The 24,783-nt window shown below is 36.3% G+C and overlaps 1 protein-coding gene across 2 annotated transcripts in view; it reads left to right on the top strand.

The window, feature by feature from the left end:
- Positions 1-24,783, top strand: part of SCFD2 (sec1 family domain containing 2) — a 398,635-nt gene that overhangs the window by 46,663 nt on the left and 327,189 nt on the right. For both annotated transcript variants that reach the window (XM_036998665.2, XM_073237624.1), the window contains exons 3-4: positions 347-474; positions 19,418-19,593. In XM_036998665.2, coding sequence (XP_036854560.2) covers positions 347-474; positions 19,418-19,593 — 304 coding nt within the window. The remainder of the gene's footprint in view (positions 1-346; positions 475-19,417; positions 19,594-24,783) is intronic.

Consider the following 24,783-nt stretch of genomic DNA (forward strand, 5'->3'; position numbering starts at 1 on the left):
TTAATTTTGGCTTCCAGACCATTTATATGTTACTCTAGCAATGTTGAATTACACTCTGAAATACTTTTAAATGCAAAGTCTCAAAAAAAATGTATCATACATTTTCCCCACACTTCTCATTGCACATTAGAGGGCTTGATTTTATTGTCTCCTTAGTTTCTCAATATTTTATGCTGATTAAAATGGATCAGATAGTCTTTATTTAATTCTAATACTTTGAGTTTGTTGGTAGGGAAGACTACATTAATGCTCAAAAAAGATGTTTAAGAAATTATTTTGCTTTTAACCCTTTCCATTATATCCAGTAGAAATTTACTCTAAAGCTCTTTTCATGGTATTGTTGCAGTGATAGCACAGCCAAAGCCCTGTGGGAAGCCTTACTGAATGCCAAGCACAAGGAGGCAGTGATGGAAGTCCGGAGACATCTAGTGGAAGCAGCAAGCAGAGAAAACCTGCCAATCAAGATGAGTATGGGTAGGTGAATCCACTTCTCCAAGGCAGACAGTGACCACAGGCACTGAGGAAGTTTATTTAAGCTTGCTCTGAACAGTGGGCCAACCTAGCCAGCATGACATCCAGATGAAAATATTGAAGACATTTGTAAACTGTTGAAAGAGTAGGGATGGGATATGTACGTACATACTGTCCTCAGGGCTCAGCAATGACCCCTTTTCTTAGACTCAACTGTGGGAACTCTAGGTGAGTCCGTGTGTACAAAGAGTAATTCTTTTAGTTTCTTTATTTGATCTAAACTATCAAAATTGGTGTAGGCCACCTCTCCTTCATTCTATTCCACTCCTACCCCTACCCCACTGTACCCCTAACCCACACCACTTACTGTGGATGGAAGGTCTTTCAGTGGTCTTGAATTAATGAATGAAGTACGGTGCTGACAAAACAATTGGGCAGACAGATGTGGTGTGCCCCGGCCCCTCACCCCTAGCAGGGTTGCTGATTGCCCAGTCCCATAGGGTTATTTATGCCTTCCTCATCATGGTATTCCATACCTCTTTTTTCTTGTCTTTTTTTTTTCCCCCCACATTCAGTTTTGTCTTCAATATTAGGAGAATGTGGCTGCAATGGAACTTAGGTTTTAAATGGCTTTTTTCTTTTGGTTAAAAAGAGAACTAATGTTTGATTTTAGAATTTTTTTCTAGAAACTTGTAAAATAATTTTTCTGTATTTAAAAAATTAGATTTATCTATTATAATCTGCTCTTTAGGTTTCAAATAACTATTAGTACATTTTAATGGGTGGAGAAATTTTTCTTTGCTGAAATTCCTATCCCAAGTTCTTGATTACTTATGAGTACAAAAATCAAACTATCAAATTGAAAGAGAAGAACAAAATTTTGGAAGAATGCAGATGAACCCAGAAGGAAAAATTACACAGTCATAATATAGGGGAAAAAATCACAACTTTCAGTGTGTTAGGTGACTATATACGAGGGTATGTATGAGGGGTTCACAGAACCTAATGATGGAAAGAAAAGGGAAAAGTAAGTAACATTTATTGAGTACCTAGCATGTACCAGGTTTTTGCCTCTTTACATATTTCATTTTATTCTTACAGTAATTCTGTGAGATAGGTACTGTGCTTATCCAGCTTTTCAAATCAGGAAACTGGACAAAAGAAAAATTAAGTTGCCCAAGGCCATGTGTCTGATAAAGGGTCAGACTAGAACTCACATACTCATGTGAGAGCATATGCTCTTTATTTATAAAATGATTCTATTTCCATACAACCAGTGCCAGAAGTTCTATGTGTTGTTTTGGAATGAAAATAAAGTTGTGACTTGGAGATCATCCTGGCCTTTGACTATTACTTTTCCTCCCTGCTCCCCTCTTCCTCCTCATTCCCTACTCGCTCTTTCTTTGTTTACACAGTTTTAGATACACATTAATAGCAAGTATGTTTACAGAGTTCCTTATCCATTTGAAACAAGAACTAATTCATACTGTGTATCAAGAAAAGTAGAAATGCACAAGGGGTCTTGGCGATAAGGTTAATTTATATTGCATTTCAGTGATACCACCTTATGATACTGTGATAGAATATAAATCAACTTTTGTTGTTCACTACAGGACTCTTGAAAGTTCAACACATTTTACCTTTCTAAAGGCTGTATCTTTTAAAAATAATCAGAGCCAGAAGTAAATTTGTACAAAGACGTATAATCCCATAAGGAATTCACATTCAAACAGTTGGTTTTCTATTGACAAAAAAAAAAAATTTAGTAAAATGGTTTTCTCTGTCCCAAAACTTCAGACAGGAGGGAGGGTGGGGAGAGGAAAAAAGGAAACCAACAGAGAATTGTTTGTAAAATTTTATAGTAAGAAGGAACAAAAAGACTGATCCAAATCATACTCTGTCCATGTGCAAACTATAATTTAGTAAAAGCTAACAGTGTGTGGCTACCCATTTCTGCTTCATATCACTAGTCAGAATTTCTGGTGTGTCTCATTTTCATATACCAGGAGATACATAGCCATGAACAGTAATGAGAAGAGCTGGAACTTAAACTTAATGAAACATTGGTATTTGAAAACCCCTTATCTTAAACTTATCATAAAAAAACAAAACAAAAAAACCCCAGAAACCATGCTCTGTTATCCTAGATAGCTGGAATGCTTTCTCTAGGAGCATTTAACACTATGAAATATACTTTAAACTATGCACTCTTCTCTCAACCCTGCTGTAAATTCTACCAACATAAATTTTTCTGTGATAAAGGCTTCCCGTACTTTTGAGACATTAAGTAGAAATTGAAATTGTAGATTGAGGATTATCTTGTATTAAAATTCACTGAGAGAGATCCCATGATTGAAACCTCAGATCTTAAATATAAAATTTCTCAGGATGAGGTAAGTTCATATTAAAATGTTATGAGTACCAAGATAAACATTCTCTTAAAGGAAGAAAGTTTAACTGCCAAAACAGAAAAAAATTCATTTTATCATTTCACATATAAACACATGCCATTTCTCTGAGATATTAAATTATCAGTTAACTGAATAGATGTGTTCCAGAAAAGTGATTTTTAAAACACTATAAACTGAATTGCATTTTTCCCATTGGCTTGCATAGTGATAAAATGTATTTTGGAAGTAAAAAACAAATAGACTGTAAGAAACCCATTTGTTTAGATTCAAAATGTCTTCCTACAGAAAAAGTGAATAGAAGATGCCCACATCAATTCCTACATTTTACAGAGAATCTGTTTCTCTGAAATACTGCTGGCCTGGGGGAATCTTACTGGTTTACCCTAGGTGCCTGCAGAATAGACATATTTGTCAGTGTTTGGTGGGTGGCAGGAAGATCCTATTAGAGCTGAAGTGAAGCAGATCTCTGTGTCACTGAGAGCATTCTGCTCTTGATGCCTCTGTTTCTTTTTTTTATTTTTTATTTCATTTTTTTAAATTAAGGTATCATTGATATACACTCTTATGAAGGTTTCACAAGAAAAACAATGTGGTTATGACATTCACTCTATTATCGAGTCCCCCTGTATACCCCATTGCAGTCACTGTGCATCAGTGTAGTAAGATTCCACAGAGTCCCTATTTGTCTTCCCCGTGACCCCACACACACTATGTGTACCAGTCATGATACCCCACAATCCCCTTCTCCCTCCCTCCCCATCTGTCCTCCCCCACTCCTCCCCTTTGATAATAACCACTAGTCTCTTCTTAGAGTCTGAGTCTGCTGCTATTTTGTTCCTTCAGTTTTGCTTTGTTGTTATACTCCACAAATGAGGGAAATCATTTGGCAGTTGTCTTTCTCTGCCTGACTTATTTCACTGAGCCTAATACCCTCCAGGTCCATCCTTGTTGTTGCAAATGGTAGGAATTGTTTCTTTCTTATGGCTGAATAGTATTCCATTGTGTGTATGTACCACATCTTCTTTAACCATTCATCTACTGATGGACACTTAGGTTGCTTCCATTTCTTGGCTATTGTAAGTAGTGCTGTAATAAACATAAGGGTGCATATGTCTTTTTGAATCAGAAGTTGTTTTTTTTGGGTAAATTCCTAGGAGTGGAATTCGCGGGTCAAATGGTTTTTCTATCTTTAGTTTTTTGAGGAACCTCCATATTGCTTTCCACAATAGTTTAACTAGTTTACATTGATGCCTCTGTTTCTTATTATTCTCTTGTTATTAATCTCATGCAGTCTGCATTCTGACACTTTTTTACTGGAAAGTCTCCGAGACCACTCAATATGAAGGTAGTTGTGCCAGTCCTCATTGCTTTTGACTTCTTTGTAGCATTTGCTTCTAGACTATCACCGCTTTCTTGTACATCTCTGTTTTCTGTGTCATCGGCTCTCCTGATTGTGATGGAGTGCAAAGGCAATTACGTTGGGAGGTGAATTGCAGATACAGTTGTGTTACTGATGAGCCAAACTTCGATTTCTTTATCCATAAGAATGGAGAAAATACCTATATCTGGAATTTTGAAGGAGAAAGAAAGCTCTGAGTAGAGTGAAGGTCATGACTAGTAAGCTAGAATTGTTTTTGCTGTGGTTATAGACGGTCTTTGGGAGAATTTATATTGGGAAACCAAATTAAGGAAGGTTGTTAGATGAGAATGAAATCAAAGTAACTAAGTCAAGTGTGATGATTTTCCCCTTTTTCTCTGGGAAATGAACTATTTCATTCTTTCCATTTCAGTTGTCTTTTTCTAGTCTTATGTCGAGTATCTCCCTTTTGATAATACACCCTTTATGCAGAATTCAAAATATTTTTTATATTTTCAGTTTAGTTACAATTACATTCTATTACTCTGTCCCTCTCTTCACCTCCCAAATTCTCAATGTTCACTCTGTTCTCTCTCTTCACCTTTACTGCATTTTGGGACTCCCAAACCTCTGGGGCATGCATTTATAGGAAAATCTCCTGAGCTGCATTTCCAGATGCTGATCTGATCCACTGCATTGAGCTACTTCTTAATTTACTCTCCTAGTTCTGGGCACCATAGTGTCAGCTCATCACAGTTGCCTCTGGTTCTGAGCCACCGACTGAGCTCTGGTTTGTTAATGTCCGTCCTAAAATGGGATGTCCAGAGCAGAGCAAAGATGTCTTCTTCTTCTCTTTTTGGATACTATACTTCTGCTCATGAAGCCACCGACAAGGTTAGTGACTTTTCCTTTCCACCAATGCCACATCCACTATCGTTTCCTGCTTTTACTACTTAGCAGTACTGGCTTTGAAAAACAAGAAATCAAAACATCTAAAATTTTATTTGTTATTTACTTTTTGCAATATCATTTTGACTATTCTGCTTCCTGTTCTTGGTACTTGAGTTCATCCAGTTCTGGCTGGAAAACAGCTGTGTTTTGATCACAGTTATATCTTTTGCCCTCATTATAGAGAATTTTGTCTGGAATTAAGGGATACCCTTATGCATATACATCGTGTGTGTGTGTATGTGTGTGTGTGTGTATGAAATAGGTGGAGAGATCGTCAAACTGCAAAAAGGATAGCTTAATACCATGTGATATAAAGTAATTTATAAAAGATGAGAAAATCTGGATGCCTCCTGGGACATATACACTGATTATGAGCTCTCACACATCCTTATTTTCATATCTTAGCTCTTACTACAGTTTGGGGAATGCGGAAGGGAATCAACTGTTATTGAGTAGTAACTTTGTCTCAGGGACTATGGCAGAAGTTTTACATAGTTTGTATCACTGACTCCTCTTATCTTGTGATGGAATTAGATTACCTAATAATCTTGTGAATTAGGTAGGCTTTTTTATTCCCATTTCACAGACAAGGTACACTGAGACCCCCAGAAAGTTTTATTTATTTTCCAGGATTACTGTGCCCGTTGTTAATTTATTTAACCTCAGATCTGAACCCACCCTTCTGCTTTATAATGCTAGGGCTGGGGCTCTGCAGACCACATTTCTGCTGCTCTAGCTGGCTCCCTGTTAGGCCATGCTACAAGGGGTGCTGGAAGGAGACTGCAAGGCTGGAAGGGGAGGAAGCAACCTGCCTTTCCTGTCTTCTTCCTGTGAACTTCCCTTCTGCTTGTCACTGTCATGCAGGCAATGACAGGCCCTTCCTGTGGAAGGAGCTAAATCCAGGTTTTGGTTCTTCTAACACTTGCAGGTACCATCTCCTCAGAGGTCCCAGCCCAGCTGAGTAGCACTCCATTCTCAAGAGTATGGGTGTCAGCTCACAAGTCCCTAAATTTCTAACTTTTAATAATTCCAGCCTCTCCCCATGGTTTCCTCCAGGGTAGTGGTGGTGTCTGCTTCCACCAGTTGCTATTTACATGATACATTGGAGTACTCACCCTTTCAGCTACCCAGCTCTGGATATTATTTTCCTCTATTCAGATAACTGGTATTTTCTTCCCTCTGTATGGTCCCTGACTGATACAGTCTTAATAGCAAGTAAGCCAGCATACAGACCTGTGTCTCTCTGATTATTATATCATATATAGAAAGTACACCTATTTACTTTCTAGATAGAGGAATCAAACTACTGGAAGTGGAAGGGTAGCAGCTATAGGGCTACAAACACAAATATGACTGTGCCATTACCCTGTTTAAAGCCTTTAATGGATCCCCATTGCCTCAGATAGTGTCCAAACTCTTTAGCATGCTATCTATAAAATAAAATCTTTCTGCCTTTTAGCCTCATGCTTCACCCATCAGATTCCATTGCTTTCCTTCCCTACTCCCCATTCACCAGCATGAACTTTTGTAGTACCAGGTCTTTGTTATCTTTGCCTGAAATATCCATATTTGACTGTCCATCTAGATCCATTCCACCTTTCTCTACCCGTGCTTCTGGAAGCTAATTGTTTGGCTTCTTCCCTGCCAGGATGTAATTGATCACACCCTTCCCTTGTTGGTTTTCTTAAGGCTCTTGATTTCCCTTGCCCTCTACTCTTCTAAAAATTCCCATCTTTGAGCTTACCTTATTTTCTCTGTTTGAGTGTGCCATCTCTTTCCTGCCAGGACCTTGAGTAATATAACCTCTCACTTTCCAGTGCACATGAGTGTGTGTGCACACACACTTATACATGCACACACACACATACATGCACATCTTTCCTGTCAAAGCTCATCTTTTTTTCATGGTCTAGTGCAGTTGTCACTTTCTGTGTAGAACCACATCTAAATCCCTTTTGCCCTTCATCCTACCCCCTCTTCAACAGTCTGGATTGAGAACTCTGGCTTCTGAGGATCCACACCTCTTCTTGTTGCTATCTTAGTGCTTTCCGCACACAGTGCGCTACAGTTAACATGTGTGGATCCAGAACCTTGCTGGGTAGTGTTTGTTGGCATGTTTTTCTTTGGCTATTGGCTTGGTACTTGCTGGTTGAATGAATGGATTGCCTGATGAGTATGGGTGAGTGCTAGCAGGACAATGAGTGTTTTACTATGAGTCATATGATTAACGTTTCTATTTACACATTTCCTTTCTGATATTTCTTGTTCCTCTTGATGTCTCTGTAGCATCTGGTCATGTCTTTTTTCTTGGGTTCTTTTTGCTTCCTCTTTATGTCACTCTTTTCCTCTGATGATCTTCCTTCTGATAATTGTCTCATGCCCTCTCTTCCTTCTAGTTTCCTAAAATACTGTAAATAAGCTTGTATCCCCTATTTTGCCTTGTAGGTAGATACTCAGTTGATGATTGACACTGATCTTAAAGCCTCACACTGTTTCTGTTCTCCCTCTCCAAAAAACAAACGCCCATTTCAGTCTTCTGACTATTCTCTCCCAACATTTTTTTCATCAAGTCTCTCATCCCCACCATCCTATTAGCCAGCATCTTATATTCCTTTTTTATTCATACTACTATTACAGCACTTACGACCAGACCCTGAGAAGTTGGGGCTGAGGACTCTTATCTGTGCTGCTTACTGTTCTCCGCACCCAGCGTAAGACCTTGAAATTGCTCTGTGTCCAATAAATGTTCATGACATGAATAAATTCTTATTAATACTGTCAGTTTGTATTTGTCATGTATTTATCTAATGGATACTTTTTCTCTTACCCTTCTGTGGAACCCAAGAGTGACACTGATTAAGAACATAAGTGCTCAAACACTTTGGTTTCAAAACCCCTTGATATTCTTACTCTTTACTGAGCTTTTGTTTGTGTGGATTATATCTATTGATAGATAGAAAATATCACAATAGAAATTCAAGCAGGCAAAATTTTTAAGTATTTGTTAGTTACTATAGAGATACAATGAACCTATTACATGTAAACATAAGTAACATTTTATAAAAAGTAACTATTTTCTTAAAGTAATGTAAAGTAGCATCATTTTATATTTTTGCACATCTCTAGTGTCTGGTTTAATAGAAGACAGCCGTATTGTCATATATACTTCTAAATTTAATCTGCTATGATACAGCATTTTGAATTAAGTATATTTTTAAAAGCTTAATAAAGCTTTTAAAGATACAGAGTTAGAAAAGGGTGGAGTATTTTAATACCTTTTCAGAAAATTAAAGAAATTCTCCTTTGATACTATACCAACTTTACAGGAGGTAATTTCTTACAGTTTAATTAACAGGTTATCTCCTAATCTAATAATTAGATAAGATTATTTATATGAAACAGTGCTTGTGAAATACACGGTGTCCTGTAAGAGGAGGCTACAGTATGATGAAATTATTTTTTGTCTCCTGGGAAGATAGATACATTATAAACATAATGACCAGTGTTGATGTGACTGCATACAAAGAGTACTTTCCCAGATCTAGGGGTGGAATTACTCTGTCAATAGGATTTGCTCTCTGGTCATTTCAGCTGCGAAGTGTGTAGCTACAGTAATGGTTTCCAGAAGACAAAGTAGAGATTTGGGTTTACTTACTCAGTGATTATGTTGAAGCCTAAGTAGTGAATTTCTAAAAGAAATATAAGTTGATCATCCAGAGGGAGAGGTAGAATGGATGAGAAGAGGGTTGAAGGCAGAGCCCTAAGGAATACCTCTGTTTAGGGGTATGTAGAGGATAGATAATTTAGAGAAAAAGACTTTTCATTGAACTAGTAGTTAATAATGGCTGAAAGTCATAAGGTCCCTGAACAAATACCTCTTACACTCCATCAGTTAGAACTTGAATCACCTGTTTCTGTATTTCCTCATCTGCAAAATGGGAATCTGAATTTCTAATGTCCCTTCTTCAAGCATGTACTCCCTGGCTCTATTTTTAACTTAAATTAGTGCTTCTTCTTTTTCTTCTTTTTCCCTCCTCTTCCTCTTCCTCTTCCTCTTATTGATTGTTATGTTTTCTCACCTCAACATGAGAGTATGGTTGGAGTTTCTAAGCCCAGAGACAGGATATGGTAAGAAGACCCATGGCTGCAGGGTGGAATTTTTTTTCCTTAGAGTCTCCCCCAAGAGAAGAAATCCTTCCTAAGTCGTAGTGAACCCCCCAAGGGAATGCCCCATCCCTGGCAGCCTGGTTATCAGCCCCCCTGGATAACAACTGTAATCTACCTAGACAGTCCCTGCCATGCTGTCTGCTGAGTTGATAAATGTTGATGCAGTGTTTAAGTTAACCTCAGGAAGGCTGCATTTCCAAAGAAAGAAACCCAAACCATAAATGTTTCTGGTGGTTTCAAATTTCACTGTTTTGTATAACTTTCAGGGAAAGCTATTTATTTTCTGTTTGTGACCCCTGGTCCTGTAGCAATTCTCCTTTGTTCCATACTGTCTGAGAAACCTGTTGTGTAGTACACTTCTTAATTTTACCTATTTGATTGAATTGATTCATATAATTGAAATGCTCTTTTCATATTAGTTTCTTATTCTGTCTTTGAATGCTGTAGAGCTCAAATTTTGTGTAACAAGAAATATATACTATCTAAAGGATATCCCAGAAAATCTTCTAAAGTATATATGGTGTTTTAAAAATGGACATCAATTCCCAGCTGGACTTTATCCAAGTTTTGCTATACAGATGGCTGTATATACTGCCCTTCAAATCCCTACGGGAGTAGATTTATAATGTCTTCCTTCTTTCCCCTATTATAACTTGTTTCAGTGTCTAATAGTCATCACAGTTCTGAAATGCTTTTTTCTCATGTCTGACTTAAATCTCTCCACCTGCACGTTAACCATATTTTTTGCCCTTTGGCCTCAATAGAGGTGGGAAGCAGGCAGTTGTCATTACTCTTCTTGTCTTTACCTGTCGAAAGACAATACTTCATCCATTGTAAAATCAGTGACAGTAATAAACTCAGATTTCCTTGAGGAAAATACACATCTGTTCATTCTACATGGGACAGACATAATTTTATTTCAGAAGTGAGAGACTGTTTAAAAAGGAATATTAGCACATGCTTCTAGAAAATTTAAAGCATGAAATATGTAAACTAAAAAATAAATGTACATCCTCCTTCCCTACCATCTTGCTTTTCAGTATAACCTTTGTTCCTAAATTAGTATCTTGCCTTTCAGGCCTTTTTCTATGTAATTAGTTGAGAAAGTAAGTAAATAAATATGTAAACAGATAATGAAAAAATAAAGATACATACTAATAGTATGGCAGTATGGTCTCCATTTTGAGTTTTTTCTCTCATTCTTATTAGGATTTTGGCTGTCCAATATAAAATATCATGAAGGGAGCTTAATCATACAGTTGTGCATCATTGTAAGCATTACATGTATACTTTTAAAATTATGTTGTATTATTAAATTTAATCAAATTAAAAACGTGTGAAGATATTTGGTACATCATGGAAAACTGATAGGATTGATTAAAGGTAAAATATACATCCACCTAGCAGTTTCACACCTGGGCCTATATAACCAATAGAAATGAATGCTTATGTCCACCAGAAGATCCATATTACAATGTTCATAGCTCATTGTTTATAATGGCCTCAAATATATAAAAACCTAAGTGTCCTTTGAAACAGAACAGATAAAGAAACTGGCATAGTCATAGAACGATAAAACAGTAAAAAAATAGAGATTGAGATTTTGGATGATGTTGAATAAAGGAAGCTAGACACAATAGAGTACATATGTTTTATTCCATGTGTATGAAGTTCAAAAGCAGACAAAAAATGGTCTGTGTTGTTAGAAATAAAAGTAATGGTACCTTTGTGGGATCATTCACTGGTAAGCATACTAGGGGAGTCTTCTGGGGGTGCTGGACATGTCCTATACCTTGATCTGAGTGACAGCTACATAGATAGGTACATGTAAAATAATTGAACTACACCCTTGAGATTCTTATGCTTTATTTTATGTTATACTTCTCACTTTCCACCTCTGTTATATCTGACACTTCTGAGTCTGAGGTTGCTCATCTCTTCTGGGAAGGTGGCTCCCTCTTTACTGCTGTGCCTTTTTACATATTCTAGGCAAAGATTTTTTGGGTAGCTAGCTTAAGAGGTTTATTTTTATTGTTTGTTTTGTTCCTTATTTAGTTCTCCTCCATTTTCTCTTCTACTTTCCAGGAATTTATACTTCAATTAAAAGTTTTAAAAATGTGATAAAAATGATAACAATATTATATTTTTAAAAGCCAGAGTTCAATTATAGCTATTATTAGTTGAATGTTCTCATTTTTGCTTTTTCTCAGTTTACTGGTATAACTAAGTACAGTTATGTCTTGCAACTGAAAATTGCATCCAGGTTATATCCTAATGTGTATAGATTTATAGCTCTGTATCTTTTTCATAACTGAGGTGATTTGGTATGGGCTTTATCTTAGGGTGAGAAAAATATTCTCAAATTATATAGTGGTGATGATTATACAGCTATGGGAATATACTAAAAACTACTGAATTGTACACTTTAAGGATGAATTTATGATATGTGAGTTGTATCTCAATAAAAAAGAGCTGTGGGAAACCCAAGAATGGACTAGCAGTTACCAAAGGGAAAGGGACTGGGAAGGGTGGGTGGGAAGGGAGGGGGAAGGGGATTAAGGGACATTATGATTAGAACACATAATATACGGGGGGTCACGGGGAAGGCAGTATAGCAAAGAGAAGATAAGTAGTGACTCTATAGCGTCTTACTATGCTGAGGGACAGTGACTATAATGAGGTATGTGGTGGGGACTTGATAATAGGTGGGATTGTAGTAACCACAATATTGCTTATGTGAAACCTTCATAAGATTATATATTAATGACAACTTAATAAAAATAAAAATTAAAAAATTTATAAAAAAGAGCCATGGGAAATAAAGATATTACTATGAAAATAAAATTCAGCCAAACTTTAAAGACAGTCAGAAAATCTAAAATGTAGAAAGAACAGGACATTGAAAAGATGACAGAAAAAATAAAAAATGCAGAGAATCAATCCAGAAGGTCCAGGAATTATATTAGAGGTTTCAGAAAGAGAGAAAAAGCAGAGAATTAGGAATTAGCAAAGAATGTGGGACTTATCAGATGTGCAGAAAGACATAGATTGCTAGGCCTACTGAAAAGTAAGTGGAAGAATAACAGATATCTAAACCAGACCTAATCGTTGTGAATCCTTAGAGTACAAGAGAATGAGAAGATCCCAAGGGGCACAAGGTGAACAAAAGCTCACCGAGGAAGAAGCAAGAATGAGACTAGCACACATTCTCAGCAACAGCCCTGAGAACCAGAAGATAATGAAGCAATACATTATTTTTACCGAGAATTCTTGGCCCAGATAAACTATTTTTAATCTTTGAAGTCAAGAAAAAGCTTTTTTTTTTTGAGAGGGCATCTCTCATATTTATTGATCATATGGTTGTTAACAACAATAAAATTCTGTATAGGGGACTCAATGCACAATCATTAATCAATCCCAAGCCTAATTCTCAACAGTCTACAATCTTCTGAAGCATAACGAACAAGTTTTTACATGGTGAACCAGTTCTTACATAGTGAATAAGTTCTTACATGGTGAACAGTGCAAGGGCAGTCATCACAGAAACTTTTGGTTTTGATCACGCATCATGAACTATAAACACTCAGGTCGATTATGATTATTCATTTGATTTTTATACTTGATTTATATGTGAATACCACATTTCTCCCTTATTATTATTATTATTATTATTATTTTAATAAAATGCTGAAGTGGTAGGTAGATGCAAGATAAAGGTAGAAAACATAATTTAGTGCTGTAAGAGGGCAAATGTAGATGATCAGGTGTGTGCCTATAGACTAAGTATTAATCCGAGCTAGACAAGGGCAACAGAATATCCACGGATGCAGAAGATTTCTCTCAAAACAGTGGGGGTGAGGTTCTAAGCCTCACCTCTGTTGATCCCCAATTTCTCACCTGATGGCCCCCCTGCTACTGTGCCTGTCTTAGGTTGTTCCTCCCTTGAGGAATCTTAGCCATCTCTGGCTAACCTGTCATCTTCTGGGGCCATACAGGGAAATGTAAAGTTGGTAAGTGAGAGAGAAGCAATATTGTTTGAAAAGGTTAGCTTTTTACTTTTTTGCAGATTTATGCCCTGTGGCTTCTATGCCCAGCATTTGTCTTGAGGTATCTTTACCACTTGGAAGAATTATGATACTCGGTAATTTCGATATGAGGCATGAATTCTACTTAGAGGTTGTAATTATGAAGGAAAAAGAGAAGCTATAGAAGTAGCAGATGGAAGAAAACATGGGAAGATTGATTATTTCTTTGACATATCTTCTTGTAGCATAATATAAGCGTGTATAGGTTTTAAATTACTAATTAAATTGCGTGCACACATTAACGTAATAGGAATACAGCTACATAACCAAAGCACACCTACAATTACCAGCCATATCCAGTGAAACCAAGAAAACCAGTTAGGCACCCTAGGCATTTGTGAAAACTTATCAATGATATGATGAATATTGTCTAACTGAATTTGAATATTTCGAGAAAAATCAGACAAATTAAAACAACACATTCCTGGGAACTGTTCACATCCCATATGTTCTTTTAACAGTAGATATAGTCTATAGTCACAAGATTTTGGAGCGCTGCAACTTGCACTTCTCCTAATTCTTGGTTGAGTTCCGACAGTATAGATCCAGTCAAATTTGTTGTTTTACTGTATGCACAGGCCAGCTTAGATATCCCCTTCTTCATTCCAATGGCAAGTCCAGGAACTGGTGGGATGAATGCAGCTACAACTGCAACAGCACCAGGATCTTTGTTAAAGTTTTTTGATGATCATCTTCTGGAATGACTCTTCCAGAGAATGTTGATTTTGGAAGTTCTTCTTCATGTCGTATCTTAATTCATTTTCTGGGTAGCCAAATTAGACTTTGATCCTCTGTATAAACACAAACAAACCCTTTGCCCACACTTTGATATGCCCTTTATACCATTGTGAAGAACTTATTGGAGATCACCACACAGGAACTGCTTTTTTTTTTTTTTAAGAGAAAGGAATATTATCAGAAAAATGTACTTCCATAGCTGATCATCTGACACCCTTTAAATGATCAAAATTAAGGATATTTAAAGCATGCATTAATCGGTGATTTGCAGTTAGTTTTATCCTATCAGGGAGTAATCCCCCTAAGGAAAAGCTTTTTAAGACATAAAAGAACTTCGCTTTCTACACACCTTCCCTGAAAAAACAATTTGAGGATGTCCAGAAAGAAAAATTAGGGATTTAATGAAGCATTATTCCAACAGGAGAACATATAAAAGGAATTCCAGGCTGCTGGCTATGCAGAAAGGACTAGAGAACAATCCACCCATGGTGGAGCTGGAAAAAGTGTTCTGGGAAGAGAAAAAAAAAAAGCCATTGATCATTTTAGGAGTAAAGTGTATTATATGTATAAGGAAACAGCACATAGTTTGGCTCTGTCAGTAGTAGTTATATTGTTCCTAAGGATGTAAATACTGTTGGTTAACTTTGAACTTTTTAAATCAAACTATAGAAAAAGCAAATAAACTACCTTATAGTTACAGAACAAAATATAAATGCTATCAGTCTTGACCAGGTAAAAATAAAAGTACAGATGGTTTGAAAGATGAAAGAGGGAAATAAGTAAAGGGAAGGGTAAGGGGTGAGGTGAAGTGGCATTGTTCTTTTCTTAGAACATGAAAAGTTGTAGGATACCATCTGTAGCTGACAGAACAAGAAAGTTTAAGTATGTAATGTAAGTTACAAAGATAGCCAATAGATGAGGGAAGCATGAAATCCTTTGCCTGCTTATGACTATTTCATGATCTCTTTTGTGCATTCTTATCCCTTCTATTCCCTTCTGTCATTCTGGTGGAATGAAGAGAGGATGTAAACCTGTGTGCTCAGGCCACCCTCTGTGTCATTTGTACATTATTTATAAAACTCCTGAGCCATCTTTCATACATAAGATTCTGGCTTTCTTATGTCAGTTTTTGAATTAACATTTGAAATTTTCTCTGAGAGTGCTCCCTACTAACCAATAGTTTAATTTTAGTAAGGTTGACACCTTTGTCTATATAATAAGTGTGAGTGCTTTTGCTATAATGTGTATACATTCCTGGAAAAGTTGTTTTGCAAAAATCACATACTAGGTATCAAGGTTCATGATTAAAAAAATATCAGCAGAAACCCATTAAAAAAACCTATGCAAATTAATAATCAGAACACTACCAAAAACAGTAAGAATCTGGACCAAAAAGAAGTTAAAGAGGTATGCTAAATTCCTATAAATAAAGGAGTGTTACAGCATATATAGGACTTTATGGAAACAAGAGTTGAAAGTAGCTAACTGAAAGGGGACGTAAAGAACGCTTGAGGCTGGCTACTTATGGAGGCAAAGGCAAAATGCACTGACGTGCAGGAAGAATCAAACAGGAAGCACTTCCAAGACTGGGCACATAACCAAACAGAGCCAGGAGGAAGTAAAGATGCATAGGTGCTGTGTACCGTGCCCCTTGTGGCTTGCAGTCTTCAGCTGTGTTCATTTACTTTGTGTTCAGTTGCTGCTGTTTGGTGGCACAAAATGTTAGGATAATGAGAAAAAATAGCAAGGGAACAGATGTGACTTTTGCGTAATATTGAAATATTCCTGTTTGCCAATTGTGTGTGAGCAAATAAACTGGAGTTTTAGCAGAACATATTTTATTTAAATATTTTAATATAATTTGCCGTTATTATATAGAAAAATGATTGAAAAGGTGACAAATGACACGCTGATTTCTGGGAATACAAGTCTTATATATGTTTGTTTATTCAAATGCACACACTGGGTTTTCATTCATGTTTTCAGGAAAATGATGAATAAAAAACATGCATTGATGGCATTATTATATGTTACATCAAGAGATTTAAAAAAATTCAGTAGCTAAATATGCTACTTTAGACAGAATTAATGATTGTGGTTGCTTTCTACCATTAAGGTACAGTTACAATGAAATCAGACATGGCACTGACAGAATACTCTTTATTTTAAGAATATTAACAAAGACTCATGTATGTGTAGATATTTTAAATATATTTCAACAGGACACAAACTAGTTGAGAAAGTTATGATTTATCAAGTATGTGAAGTAAATGGAAAAATAGGCTCCACAATGTATTTGAATTCAATATATTATAAGGATCACAGACAATATTAAATAAGTCCTTTTATTCCCCAAATCTGCCCCGTCTTCCCCAAGAGATTGTATTTTAATGAGGGTTTTAAAATATATATAGAATTGATGGCTGATAAAGTTTTATGTTTTTCTCTTAGCTAAATTGAAGTCAGAAGCCTGTTTCTCTTTCTTAAAAACTCTAAAAAAGAAAAAGAAAGCCTCATAGCTTTTCTTACTTGAAAACCATTTAAAAAATTTTTAATTGTCTCTTTTCAAAATCTGGTATATATTATGTAGTCTTGACATAAAGTAACCTTGTTTTTATGTCTTTAAAAATATGTTGCAATGCCTTCTGGGTTGACATTTTAAAATCAACATGTAAATCTGCCTGACAAGATTTTCTTTTTTTATGTAATGTGAGATATGAATAAATGTTCTATTACTTTTTCAACACCTGATTCTGGTTGATTGCTGTTTTAGTTGATATTAACTAAGACGCTTTCTCAAATTGTTAGTTTCATTATGTATAGCATTTTTGGTAGTTAGCTGATTTCTACTTGTATTAGGTAAGGTTGTAATTGAGTTTATAATTTGAAAATCTCACAGGTACTTTGCCAAAAACATAAACATAGCCAATAAGCACATGAAAAGATTATTAAAAGTATTAGTCATATAAAAAATATAAACTAAAACCACAATAAGATACTGTTACACTCCTATTAGAATAGTTAAAATCAAAATGACTGGCAATACCAAGTGCTAGTGAGGATGTGAGGCAACAGAACTCTCACATGTTGCTGGTGAGACAGCCCACTTCGGAAATCAGTTTATCAGTTTCTTATAAAGTTAAACACACACTTAGCATATGACCCAGCAGCCCCAATCCTAGAAATTTACCCAAGAGAGATGGAACTGTATGTCCACACACACAGAAGAACCTAAACACAGATGTTTGTGAAGACTTTACTCATAATTTCTAAAAATTGGAAAAGACCCACATAATCGTAAACTGGTGAATGGACAGATAAATTGCTAAACAAATTACAATGCATTCACATAATGGAATATTAGCAAGAAAAGGGGGCAAACTACTAATACAAGCAGTAACATGGATGAATAGCAAATACATTATGCTCAAGTGAAAGAAGCCAGACTCAAAAAACTCCATACTGTATTATTCCATTTATATAATATTCTGGAAAGGTTAACTATGGGCCAGAAATCAGATAAACAGAGGTAAGTGTTCACCAAGAGCTGGGGGTGGGGAGAGAGAGAATTTACTACAAAGCAGGGAAAATTTTGGAATGATGGAAATGTTCAATATCCTGATTGTAACAGTGCTTACTCCTGTATATGCATTTGTCAGAATTCATAGAACTGTACACCAGAAAATGGTGAAATCATACCTTAATAAATCTAATAAATCTGACTCAAAACCAAACAAAGACTTAATGAGGCTTTTCTCTGTTGGTAATTAAGCAAGTAGGTTGTTAACCTGCTGCTTTGAGAATCCGGAATGACCTCATGCTTTATGAAGGAAACAGAGAAGCTCACCTCCCTACTTACCATCCCCTAGTCTTGTTCTTTTCAGATGCTCACCCTGATAAACTGGTAATACAGAGCTGCAAAATTCTTCCTCTCCTCAAAAAATGTATCAAAAAGACAGAATATGTTACAGGCTTATAAGTTCCTCATGGCAAAGACTTTATTCTTTGTGTACTATGATCTGTATCAAAAACTATTTGTTCAGTGATACCAGCCATTTAGCCCTGTGTCAGATAATGACCTCTCAGTGCCTTGGGTGTGGCTACTAGATGCAGACGTGTCTGTTTGCTACGCTGTAGAACTGCTGTGACAATCAGAAGAGGTCACGTTTGCACTGTGCAAACTGTAGTAAAAACAAAACTAAACAAACTAACTAAATATAGATGGTTTTATTGTCAAATACTAATAAACTAGATATAACAAACTTGGATTTCAGGCATCTGAGAAGCACCCCAAAAACGGTTTGATAAGATGTGTAGGGAAGATTTACTCGTCTTTCATCTGTATTTGGCCCTATTGCCTTCTTCCTGCCCTCCTGCCCAGTGCAGAGAATCTGAGGTGTTCAGTTTTGTCCATAGTGCTGATAAATGGCAGAAATGAAATTTGATGTATTGGCATGACTCAATCAAAGGACTGCCAAAGGCAAATGTTGGACTTGGAGGCTCTGAAAGAGTGCATCTTCAACAGGTGGTTTTTTGTTTTTGCTTTTTTAGTCTCTTGTCTTTTATAGGATGGGGTCTCTTGTTCTAGATCTAGGTAGCTATTGTAAATATGCTGTGTCAGCCATACCAAGCCTTTTCTTCTAATACCTCATCTTCCAGTATTTCTGCCACCCCAGTTCTCCATACATGTTTTTTTTGCCATTTTAATTCACTTTTCATACATTTTTGTTCCATGTCACAAGCCAACTCATAGTCTTGTGAGTCTTGTCATGAATCCACTGATACCAGTGATAAAGTTCTAACTGTAGTCATAATAGATTTCTCCTCTTATGTTATTTACATACATTCCCAATTAGAAATTTTGCCTTTTTGCCTCTTAGATTGCTATATTGTGTATCTGGGAGAGGTACTTCATGTTGAGCTCAACAAATTTTTATGTATGTGACATTATTTGAGAACTTATTTATGGGATATTGTGCAATTATAAAATAAATTCTACTGGCAATATGGGCTTGGGTAGATCACTTAACATCTGTTTCCATACTTGTAAAATGCAAGTAATAGTTTCAGCTTTGCTGTTGTCACCATGTTGTAAGAATCACAGTGTCTTAGGAAAGCTTGCGGTCAGCCCAGAAGTTCTGTGCCAATATAAGGCAGTAGTATCATTAATGGCATTCTCATGATTTTTGCCACTCCCTGAAGAGGGTACACAGATAAATTATTATGTTTCTCTCCAGGGAGAGTCACTCCGGGACAGCTCACATCCTATATTCAGCTGTTCAAGAACAACTTCAAAGCTCTGGTGAACCACTGTGGGCTCCTACAGCTTGGCCTGGCCACAGTGCAAACTCTGAAACACCCCCAGACTGCCAAGTGGGACAACTTTCTGGCGTTTGAAAGACTTCTTCTCCAGGTATGTTGCTATGGGAACTTCTTGGGTATTAGTAATTAAAATTTTCTCTTCCAGTGAAAAACTTCAATATTTATTGTAATCTTAGTAATAAATCATATTGTTGACATGTGCCCTATATCATATTCTCTAGGTGCCCCCCAAATTATATTTATAGTGGAAACTTTTTCCATACCAACTTTCTTTCTTGACAGCGACATCTTTGGCTTCTCACTCAATCCTAAGAATGTTTGTTGGGCATTTGACTAACCTTTGGAAAACTCTGTTCAGTTTTATGCCATTTGAATCTTTCTTGATTTTCATGGCATCTTTATTCAATCCTTGCTATTTTTTTCTGTAGAATATTACTGCTATTTAAATGTCTTCTGATACTAACTAGTCTAATCTTTAAACATGTAACATGTAACTTAAAATGAAGCCTGTAGAAGATGAAGGGAGGTAAACTCCATTTGTAGTTTTTAATGAAGAGATTTGTATAGGGTAGGACTTTTCCATGATTGCTGAAATAGTTTCATGGGAAACTTAAAAAAAGGGTGTATTTTAAAAAATGATAGAGTGAGATGAAAAAAAATTTCAAACTTAAATAAGATAATATGACAAATATCTGTGTACTCTCCACATAGACTCAATAAATTTACCAGCTTTTAAATATTTACTTTATCCTTTTTCTATAAAGAAATAAAAGTAGAGATAACATTGAAGCATTTCAGCTGCTATACCCTTCTTCGCTCTGCTTCTCCTTTTTCCTTTCCCAGAGGTAATCATAAGCTTGATTCCTGTTTCTATATTTTTATTAAATATTTATTTGTCCATAAGTAATACAGCATTGTGCTATGGGTTTTACTTTTAACTTAAGTATATCACACTATACATGTACCTAAACAACTTGCTTTTTCCTCTCAGCATTTTAATTTAAGATTGTCCAAGTTGACGTATATAGACTTAGTTCGTTCATTTAAACTATACTATACAATTTGATTATATGAATACATACGAATTTATTTATCCAGTGTATATTGATGAGGCTGTTCCATATTTGCATGTGTGTGTGATTAGACAGAATGTGGTGAATATCCTGAAACATGTCTTCTGGTACACAAGAAAGAGTTTCTCTGTGATATGTTCCTTATAGAGAGGATCATTAGATAGTTGACCAAACATACTGTTGAATTTACTAAATATCACCAAGTTCATCATCAAAAAAGCTGAACTATTTGACCCTTCTGTTGGAAATGGATGGCAGTGTTTCTGAGCAGTACTCAGTATCTAAGAATGTAAGCACTAAGTATTATCAAAGTTAGAGATTTTTTTATGGTGGATTATTGCTATCTCTATGTAAATTTGTAGTTCTCTGACTACTAATGAGACTGAGCATCTTGTATAGTATTTATTGGTTATTCAATTTTCCTCTTCTATCAATTGCTTATTCTTATACTTCGCCCATTTTTATCTATTGGATAACAAAAAACTGACTTACATTTTGCAAATGTTTCTCCTAGGCTGGGGTTTGTCTTTTAATTCCTATGCATTTTACTGTGTAAAAGTTTTAAATTTCAATATAGTCTAGTTAATTAAAATTATCCTTTATAATTTGTGCTTATTTATGTTTGTATTGGAATTTCTTTTCTATTCCTAATTTCAAAATACATTCTTCTGTATTTTCTGCTAAAAATTAACTTTTACTTTTGACATTTGAACTTTTCACCCACCTGCAATTTACTTTTGTTTATGATATTATTAGGGTCTAATTTTCTTTTCATCCATGTGAATGGCCTCCTCTCCCACACCATTTATGAAATATTCCATTGTAATATAGCTTATTTATCTAGCAGTCATTTTCTTCTTTCTCATGTTGGCAGAACACCAGTTTGTTCCAGTCTCTTCTTTTGTTCTTCATGTTTCAGTTGTATCCTGATTAGTCTCAGACTATATTGGTATTCTCATTTCCCCACTCCATGACTGATTTAACAGTTGGAGCCAAAGAGAGGGAAAGAATAGTTTGCTGAAGGTGTTTCTAGGGAAGATTTTCTTTTGTCCAAATAGCAAATACATAAGGAAGAAACAGTCCACTTTTTCTGCTCTTTAATATATGTCTGTGGCACGCTGAGCATTTTATGATGGTGAGGGGAGCCCACTAAGATCTTCAGGAAGACAGATCCTCCTTCGTGATGACTTAGAGCCTTAATTTAAGTATCTTGCTTTGAGAGATGATAATTCTTCTCATTGTTTAAGCCATTTTAGTTGGTTTTCTGTTATTTTGAACCAAAAGATACTCATCCTTTTACTGCTGATATGTAATACAGTAAGATCTGAAAGTGGGTTTATTTCTCAGTTTCTAATCTGTTCTAGTGGTCAGTTTTTATCTATCACAGAAATAATTCCACAGCATCTTAAAATCAGTATGTCCAGTTTTTATGCTCTTCTCTATAAAAGAGAATTATTAGATTTATTTGTGGGTATTTTAGAGATTTTAATACCATTGTGAATCAAATTTTAAAAAAGCCAATTTTCTAATTGTTTATTGCTTGTGAATACTCTTGACCTTTGACTGGTGATCACATGTCCAACAACCTTGCATTTGTATTTGTATTTCTTTCTTCCTTCCTACACTGGATAGCAATTTTTTCTTATTGCACTGACCAGGCATACTAGGATACTTTTCAAAAGAGGCAATATAAAATAGGCATCTTTATCTTATTCTTGACTTCAAAGAATGTTCTAAAATTTTCCTATTAAATATTATGTTTGCTGAGGTTTTTGTTTTTAATCAGGATAGAGAAGTCCTTTCCTAATCCTAGTTTGCTGAGTTGTTTTTATCATGAATGAGTATGGGATTTTATCTAATGCCAATTCTGAATTTTTTAGATGACTATATATGTTTTTTCTCCTATAATTGTTAATGCAGTAAATTGTATTTATTGTTTTTCTTAATGTTTAAGAATCATTATTGAATTCCTGGGATAAGTTCAACTTGGTCCTGCCCACACACACATGCATGCACACACACATTGCTAATATTTTATTTAACTATTTGTACATATGCTCATAGGTGAGATTAGCATATAATTTTTTTTTATTGTGCTACTGTTGTCTAATTTTGAAGCAAGGTTAGTAGTTTGGTAAAATCAGTTAGGATGAGTTTCATTTTTTGTGTTCTTTGGAGCTATTTGTATAAGAAAGGTTACTTAAAAGTAAAATTCCCTGAGAATCATTTGGACCTGCTGCTTTTTTATTAGATTTTGCTTTTTACTTACAATTTAATTACTTAAATGTTTCTAGATCTATTTAATTCTTCTGTTTCTTCTTGAGATTATTTTGGTAGTTTACTTTTCATAGAATTCTCTTAAAAAAGTTAGATCTTTATATATATATATATATAGTCATTTTCCTTTTTTAATGCCTAGTATTTTTATTGTGTTCAATCTCTTTTTGATTTTTATCAGTATTATTAGAATCTTAGTCCAAAGCATCAGCTATCTGTAGCTATGTGGCTATCATTTATATCATCTATACCTATTCCTATTCCTATGACTCTATATCTCTCAAAAACCATGTTCATAGTGATGTCACAATTCTAATGTAATACCACAGGGTTCATTCCAGTTTTCTCCCCTTCAGGATTTGTAACTCCCGTCTATGGCAGTGAGGAACCTATCTTCCATTACTCTCAACACATTTAATGGCTTGTTAAGTTGCCCTTTATGTAACCAGTCTTCTGTTAGAGCTGCTGCCCCCTCATGGATGACCTCCTCACCTCACCTGGCTTAGTCTTCCTGCTCCAGGCCATGGCCAAGCACATAGATATTCTCTTTCACACACAAAGGCAATTCCCTTGATGGAATCTCTCCATGTGGATGCCCTTGTCAGCCTGGTTGAGCTCTGACATCTTGCACTGGGCTACCCCTGCCTCTGTCCACTGAATGGGTGTCCTCTTTCTCTGCTTAGGCTCCAGCACCCTCACCAAGCCCCATGGTGGTGCCCGTGGCACAGATGCCCTCCTCACTGCCTCAACACCCAGAGCCAGAACACTGCCTTGCCACCCCCGTTTGTATGCTCTAACTCTCTGTGCAGGCTCTGACACTGTCTTGGGATAATGTATCTTCCTGCCTTCTCATGGATGCCTATCTCACCTCCTTTGGTTCTGACAACCCATGTAGGGCCATGGCTTCATTCCTCCCTCTTCTCTTCCTTGCCATCCCCAGCGTACAGGGGCCCTCCTCACCACCCCGGGGCCTTGGTAGCTGTTTGAACATCCCCCTCGCCTTGCTTAGGTTCTGATACCCTGAACTGGGTCCTCACTGCCTCTAGCCTCCACATGCATGACCTGTCTGCCTACTTGGGTTCCAACAACCCATACTCGGCTTCCCCACCCCAATACAAAGATGCCCCCCTCACCTTCTACACTGAACTGCCATTGCCTCCCCCCATGGGCACTCTTTCACTCCTTTGGGCTCTGCTAAGCTCTCCAGGTCACCTGCCTCCTGCTCTACCACATGGACAGCCTCCCTACACCTCCTGCCCACCACTGATGTCCTTTAAGTTCAGTTTCCAGCTCCAAAATCTAATGAAACTGTTTCAAAACAAGGCACAGCAGTTTTATTCCAAGAACAATTCTTCAAACTGACTAGACTTTTATGAGGAAACTTGACACAATATTAATTCTAGACCATCTTATATTCATAATTACTTTTTGGAATCCTGTTCCATATTAGGCTGCCTCAGTGGTGACCATGGTGTTTGATGTGGTTCTTTCGGCAAATGGAAAGGAATAAAAAAGACTGGGAAAAAGAACTAACCATTTGAAATGCCAAAACCCTACTTTTATCCTAATTGCACGTTATCCTGGCTAACACTGTGTTCTCAGTCATTTTTGGGCCCTTACAAGTTAGTGATTTAGCCTAGGCAAACATATAAACTGGCCATTGTAATTGCTGTTTGTTTGTGAACATGCTTATTTTATGTAGTACACTCTAATCCATTAGTAACAAGTTGTAAAATATGGTGGGTAAGCTGTCCCTTTTTCAGACTTTGGCTTGAAAATAGAGCATCTGAGTTTATTTTGAGCATGAGGGCAACTTCTTTTTCCAAAGGGCTTGACAGCCACCTACCTACAAATCTCAGCCAGCATTGAGAGTTGCTTATTTCTCTGGAGACTCATTTCCATCACTGTCTACCAGGCCTCTGTCACTAGAA

Source organism: Manis javanica, chromosome 5 (genome assembly GCF_040802235.1).
Source record: "Manis javanica isolate MJ-LG chromosome 5, MJ_LKY, whole genome shotgun sequence".
NCBI lineage: Eukaryota > Metazoa > Chordata > Mammalia > Pholidota > Manidae > Manis > Manis javanica.